This window comes from Spermophilus citellus, assembly GCF_964194105.1.
Source record: "Spermophilus citellus genome assembly, chromosome: 2".
NCBI classification, from domain to species: domain Eukaryota; kingdom Metazoa; phylum Chordata; class Mammalia; order Rodentia; family Sciuridae; genus Spermophilus; species Spermophilus citellus.
In genome coordinates this window covers 247,402,431-247,409,372 of record NC_138183.1, presented here as the reverse complement: position 1 = coordinate 247,409,372, position 6,942 = coordinate 247,402,431, and the positions used below count along the sequence as shown (strand labels likewise).

At 49.9% G+C, this 6,942-nt stretch overlaps 1 protein-coding gene across 1 annotated transcript; it reads left to right on the top strand.

Moving 5' to 3' along the window:
• Positions 1–1,348: 1,348 nt before the first annotated feature.
• Positions 1,349–6,849, top strand: B3GAT3 (beta-1,3-glucuronyltransferase 3). The gene is made up of 5 exons (XM_081281381.1): positions 1,349–1,636; positions 3,422–3,596; positions 5,123–5,483; positions 5,672–5,962; positions 6,353–6,849. The coding sequence occupies exons 1-5, from the start codon at positions 1,555–1,557 to the stop codon at positions 6,449–6,451; spliced, it is 1,008 nt and encodes a 335-aa protein (XP_081137507.1). The 5' UTR covers positions 1,349–1,554; the 3' UTR covers positions 6,452–6,849.
• The last annotated feature ends 93 nt before the right edge of the window (positions 6,850–6,942 follow it).

Genomic DNA, 6,942 nt, shown 5'->3' with positions numbered 1-6,942 from the left:
ACCACACCCAGCTGGGAAGTTGCCTTAACTCTATTGTAGTTAGCAGAAAAAGTTCTGATATTTTATTTCATACTAGGGTGACTATAGATAATGTACCGAACAAATTTTTTTAGAAGAAAAAGAAATCGGGCTGGGGATGTGGCTCAAGCGGTAGCGCGCTCAGCTGGCATGCATGCGGCCCGGGTTCGATCCTCAGCACCACATACAGACAAAGGTGTTGTGTCCGCCAAATACTAAAAAATAAATATTAAAATTTAAAAAAAAAAAAAGAAGAAAAAGAAATCAAAATATTTTTGAGTATTTTCACCAAGAATAAATGATCACTGAGAAGAAAGGTTTATCCTGATTTCAATCATTACACAATGTATACATGTATTGAAACATCAGGTATCCCTTAAATTTATACAATTTTTATATTATGTATCACTTAAGAAACTAAAGTCTCCCATTGTTTTAGTGACAAGAATAGCTTCTTTCATTTTTTTTTTTGGGGGGGGAGGGGTGGGACTGAACTCAGGGACACTCAACCACTGAGCTTCATCCCCAGCTCTATCTCTATTTTGTATTTGTATTTAGAGACAGGGACTCACTGAGGTGCTTACTGCCTCCTTTTTTTGCTGGGGCTGGTTTTGATCTTGCAATTCTCCTGCTTCCGCCTCTCTAACGGTTGGGATTACAGGCTTGCGCCGCCCAGGCGGCTGCATCTTCCACACTGACCACATCTTAGGATCATGATTGTTTCACAAGAACCTGTTTTTGTCTCTGAAGAAAAATGACTGCTAAGGGTGGTTTATGCTTGTGAGGTGGTAAAGGATGTGTTCCTGGAATTCCCTAGCTCAGGAAACAATTCTTGAATTCCCTGAAATGGAGACTCATAATAGTCTGCTGAAAAACAGTAGGTTTGGGAAAAAAAATACAAAACCCAGTGGGTCAAAGGAAACAATATTCTGGAGATGAGTATTTAAGAAAACTGCCCCATGGCATTAACACCAATTTTATCAACTTTGGTTTCTTATCTATAAAATGAGACAATACCATCTAAGGATTACAGTGAGGATTATATAAGACACCCAGGGAACCGGGGAGGCCCTAGATTTCATTCATTAGTATAACAAGTATTGTGTAACTATTAACGGATGTTATCACTGAGCCGTGAATGAATCTGCACAGAAAATCTGGGCGCAGGGGCTGGATTCCTTATGCAATTCCATGTTCAAGTGCTGGGACTGGAAGTCGGTCCCACGCGCTCCCACCCGGCTTTCTGATGGCCGGCCACACGTGTTCCACATGGCGGATGTGACGTCACCGTCCCGTGATTCCCGGAACCTACCTGTGGGCCCGGAAATTAAGTCGGCAAGGAGCCACCGATGACCGGAAGTACGCTCCGGGCGGCGCAGCCAGACCCAGCTCCCGGGAGATGGTCTAGGAGCGCGAGGAGGGTGGGACGCAGGGCGGGGCCGCTTCGGGGGCGGGGCCTGCGGGCCGGCGGGCTGAGGCGGGGGCCCCTCCTCCGCGCCGGACCCGGCCAGCTCCGGCGCCCGCGGCGGCGCGGCCATGAAGCTGAAGCTGAAGAACGTGTTTCTCGCCTACTTCCTGGTGTCGATCGCCGGCCTCCTCTACGCGCTGGTGCAGCTCGGTGAGCGGGGCGGGGCAGGGGTGCGGCGGGCCGGCCCGAGGGCGCCAGCCGCCGCGCATCCCGCCCTGGGGAGGAACCCCGCGCAGACATCATTCATCCCGCTCGGCCCTCTGGACAGCCCTCTGCGGCCGCGGTGCACTACCCTCTAGAACGCTCCGCGGCTTCCCGCCGCACCTCGGATGAAATCCAGACTCCTTCCCAGAGCCTGCAAGGCCCCGCATGATTCTGCGGCCACCCTCCGGCCAAACCCCATTTCCCCTCTGCTTCCCTCTGCTTCAGCTAGACTGGCTCATTGTCAGTTTCCTGAGAACCCTGTGCTCAGCGTCCTCTTAAACTCTTAGCCTCCTCCCTCTGCCTGCGGCGCTTTTCTCCTTGCCCTTAGGCCACTTCTTTCTCATTCTTTAGCTTGGATGTCACCTCGTCGGAGAGGCCTTACCTGACCACCTTTATTACTGCTGACTTCCTTCTATTCTCTATTTCCTCCATGGCCTTTATCACATTCTGTAGTGATTTATTAATTTGTTTCTTTGCTTAGTGTCTGCTTTCTCAAGTAAAATGAAAGCTCCGTGAGGGCAGGGACTGTGTCTGTTTTATTCCCTGCTGTATCCCCAGCACCTAAGGCAGTGCCTCCTAGGAGGACTATTCAATAAATATTTATCCAATGATGGAATCAGTGAATTTAATGACAAGTGTTTGGTCGTCATTAAGGGAGCAGATTGAAACCTTCCTCTTATACAGGGATTTAGGGAGAGTGCCACTTCGTGATCCTCAGGTATTTGAGACAGTCTGGTTGGGAGTAGTGGGACGTGCCTCTCATTCTAGCTGCTCAGGAGGCTGAAGCAGGAGGATCACAAGTTCCGGCCTGAGCGACTTAAGTTTTATTCCTTGCTGTATCCCCAGCACCTAAGGGGATACAGCAAATAAAAGCCTGGGGATGCAGCTCAGTGGTAGAGTGCTTACTTACCATGCTTGAGACCTAAGGATTAATCCCCTGCACCAAGAAAAGAAAAGAAAAAAAAAAAAAAAAAAAAAGGAGAGAGAGACTGTCCTAGTTAAGGACCTCGACCTGTTTCTTATAATTCCAGAAGGTAAAAATTAAGAACAGTAAAATTAGGGTTAGTAGATAGAAAGGATAGCACAGATAACCGACTCAATATCAAAATAAAAATTGTAACAGGACTGAGAAATAGCTCTGGTAAAGCACTTGTCTAGAATGTACAAGGCCCTGGGTTCACCAGTGCCACACACAAAAAAATGTAACAGATGGACTTTTAAATGTGGAGGGACCAGACATGTTGGCACACACCTGTAATTCCAGTGGCTGGGGAGACTAAGGCAGGAGGATCCCAAGTTCAAAGCCAGCCTCAGCAACTTAGTGAGACCCTAAGCAAGTTAACCAGACCCTGTCTCAAAATAAAAACGGCTAGGCATATGGCTCAGTGATTAAGCACCCTGGGTTCAATCCCTGGTACCAAAAAAAAGAAGAAGAAGAAGGTGGAGAGAGGCTGCTAATTTGAGGCAGTGAGTTCCCCACCACCAGAGGAATAGAATAAGGCTAAGAGTCATAGACTGGGGATGTAGCTCCTTGGTAGAATGCTTGCCTAACTTGTGCTAAGGCTGTGGTTTGACCCCTAGCACCACAAAGGATCAAAAAAGAAGTTGTAAGGGGAGGTCCTGCATTGGCTAGAGGTTAAAGAGGAAGGTTTTTGGCCCTTTGGGTTTCTGAACAAACTTGTGTTTCTCTGCCCCCCACTCCCTTTCCTTATTGGTGCTTCCTGGGACCAGGCCAGCCATGTGATTGTCTCCCTCCCCTGCGGGCAGCAGCTGAGCAGCTTCGGCAGAAGGATCTGAGGATTTCCGAGCTGCAAGCTGATCTCCGTCGCCCACCCCCAGCCCCTGCCCAGCCCCCTGAACCTGAGGCCCTGCCTACTATCTATGTCATTACCCCCACCTACGCCAGGTATGGGCTTTGGTTTACCCAAGAGGGTTCCTTCAACCAAGAAATTGGGGTTGATGATGAATTTGGGGAGGTACTGGGCTAGAGGAATGTTACTTTAAAGTAGAGCATGCCAAATACGTGGATAAAGGAACCATATCTTTACTCAAAAGATCTGTGGGAAAATAGTTGTTTTTCTATTAAAGTAGATAAGAACACACTAGGACACAGATTGTAAAATTCCTTCTAATTTATAAGATACAAATACAAAGTTTCAAATAAATTTTGAGCTTGCCAATGAATTAACTCTTCTTGGTGATCCAATGGTGGAGAAGTTTATAAAACCCTGACTAAACTAAAGAAGAGTGCTGGGAATGTAGCTCAGTGACAGAGCTCTTGGCTAGTATGATCTAAGACCGTGGGTTTGATTTTCTGCATCATATAAAAATGTAGGAAGAGGTTGGACAGTAACACTAGAGTCTAGAGATGGTTCCACAAGCTGTTGTTTACAGTGTGTTGCTCTTTACCAGGCACTGTGCTGAATGCTTTACATTGCTTTGTTTTAAATCAAAAATGTAGTTTTTCTACTGATAAAACCAATTTTGGAATGTGGTTTTGTATCTGTAGCCAAGAGGGCCTGTTTAAACATGCCTCCCTGGAATCAAATGGTTGACCCCTCTAGGCCCAGGTGGCTCTAGAGGCCATCTTCACACACACCACCAACCTTGGGGAACGCAGACAGATCTGAATGATATAGAAGCTCAGAAGAGGCTGAACCTCACATTCCCAATGCCTTCTCTAAAATCGAATCAATCTTTCTTCCTTCCGTGAAGAGTAATGAGCCAAAGGGCTCCTCTAAAATTCCACTCCCTGGAAACCCAGCACAGAAGGAAAAGACCCTGGTCTACTGGCGTTTTAAAAAGTCATTATCTTGGGCTGGAAAAGAGCTCAGCTGATAGAGTGTTTGCCTTGCATGCATAAGGTGGTGGGTTCAATCCCCAACACTACCACAAGAAAAAAAAAGGTCATGATCTTAGCTGGTTATGGTAGCACAAGCTTAAAATGCCATGCAACTCCAGAGGCTAAGGCAGGATGATCACAAGTTAAAGCCCAACCTCAGCAACTTAGTGAGGTCCTAATCAACTGTCAGACCCTGTCTCAAAAAAACAAAAGCCAAAAAGGTCATTATCTTCTTTACATTTTAGAACATCAGTATTCCCATTTTACAACTGAATAAATTTGAGGCTCAGACAGAGCCATTTCCGTGGTATCTCACTTAAGTTGCTAAGCTGGTATTCCAACCCAGTCTGATGCCAAAGACTATACCCTTAATTTTTATAGTCCCCCAGCTAGAGTTCTGGAGGTGAGTGGGTGACCAATATGGACTGGAAGGACAGGGCAGGTGAATGTCAGCATGGAGCTAACAGTCAAGAAAGAGGGAGTTGGGAAAAGCCAGGGGAGAGGCCAGCAAGAGAAGCTATCTGTTGCTGTCCTGGCTGAAGTGGGCCAACAGTACCTGCCCCTTTCCTTCCTGCATTTTTCCCCTGCAGGCTGGTGCAGAAGGCAGAACTGGTGAGGCTGTCCCAGACCCTGAGCCTGGTTCCCCGGCTGCACTGGTTGTTGGTGGAGGACTCCGATGGCCCTACCCCACTGGTTTCAGGGCTGCTGTCTGCCTCTGGCCTCCTCTTCACACACCTGGCTGTCCTTACCCCCAAGGCCCAGCGGCTTCGGGAAGGCGAGCCAGGCTGGGTTCGCCCCCGTGGTGTAGAGCAGCGGAACAAGGCCCTGGAGTGGCTTCGGGGCAGAGGGGGCGCCGTGGGGGGGGAGAAGGACCCACCGCCACCAGGGACCCAGGGAGTCGTGTACTTTGCTGATGATGACAACACCTATAGCCGGGAGCTCTTTGAGGAGGTGAGCACCGGGATGGGGATGGGGAAGGAGACCAGGTGGCACCAGCTTCATCGATTTCCTTGATTACTAGTGTTGCTGTAGGCTGCTGGGTGAGGAGCAGGAAGCAGTGGGGCGGAGTGAACCAAGTGGTTCTTTCTGTTTCCTCTTGGCTACCTGTTCTCTGTTTCTTCTCTCCTGACCTCTGTTAGATGCGCTGGACTCGTGGTGTCTCAGTGTGGCCCGTGGGGCTGGTGGGCGGTCTGCGATTCGAGGGCCCTCGGGTACAGGACGGCCGGGTTGTGGGCTTCCACACAGCATGGGAGCCCAACAGGCCCTTCCCCGTGGATATGGCGGGATTTGCTGTTGCTCTGCCCTTGCTGTTGGCTAAGCCCAGTGCCCAGTTTGATGCTACTGCTCCCCGAGGACACCTGGAGAGCAGTCTTCTGAGCCATCTAGTGGATCCCAAGGACTTAGAGCCACGGGCTGCCAATTGCACTCGGGTAAGGGGGTGGAGGTAGGCACAGAAACTTGGCTATGGGATGGATAGGATGGGAAAAGTAGGGTGAAATCATGGGAATGGGTGTTTGAACAAGGAGAGAACAGCTCTCTAATCAACCTTGCTTACTCTAATGAAGGGGCAGCTGGGAGCCAGGGAGGGACAGTGGTCTTCTGCTATGCATCTCCCACAATCCTGGTAACCTATGTGGCACAGAAAGGGTTAAGGGACAAAGCCCCATTTTAGAGGCATGAAAGTCAGCCCCATTCCCAGCCCTTCACATTTTGCAGACAACACTGTGAAGGTAGAGGAGTCAGAGAATCCATTCTACCCCGATGGCCCCAGAAGCTAAGCCACAGCTAGATCCACCTCTAACTGAAACCCTCCCATACAGGTACTGGTGTGGCATACACGGACAGAGAAACCCAAGATGAAGCAGGAGGAGCAGCTACAGCGGCAGGGCCGGGGCTCAGACCCTGCCATTGAGGTGTGATGGCAGCCCCACCCTGACTTCCACCTTATTTTAGGCACAGACCTTGTGGGACTGGGCACATGGCCTGCCCAGGATGTGGTTTTCCAAATCCTGACCCCTGAGAGCCAGAGGCAGCCCCTCCAGCCCTAGGGCGTGGCCCAGCTGCTCCTCCCCTCCTTCAGCCTGCCATGTGGCACTGCCCACAAGGCTGGGGACAAGCGGCCCTTGTGTTGAGCCAGGTCAGCCCTGTCTGGGGTGGAGCAAAAGGACAGATGGACTTGGGAGGGAGGGTGGCTAAGGAACCGGGTAACTTATTGGGGCTGGGTATGCACTCGGGGGCTGAAGGAGCTGGGCTGGACCCTCCCCACTTGAGCATGCGGACCCCCCTCCTACCTCCAGAATAAAGAATCTCAACCTGGTGGGGCCTCTTGTTTTTCTTTACTCGGCACATCTCATCCTTGTTCTTTCTCATCCTTGGAGAAGTGGGTACCTGTTCCTACAGGCCAAGCCAT

Bases quoted from the DNA above. Each gene is read 5' to 3' on its own strand.
- B3GAT3 (XM_081281381.1), top strand. From the start codon at position 1,555: ATGAAGCTGAAGCTGAAGAACGTGTTTCTCGCCTACTTCCTGGTGTCG. The intron at 3,597-5,122 runs GTATGGGCTTTG...TTTCCCCTGCAG, and splicing joins ATTACCCCCACCTACGCCAG to GCTGGTGCAGAAGGCAGAAC. The intron at 5,963-6,352 runs GTAAGGGGGTGG...CCTCCCATACAG, and splicing joins GGGCTGCCAATTGCACTCGG to GTACTGGTGTGGCATACACG.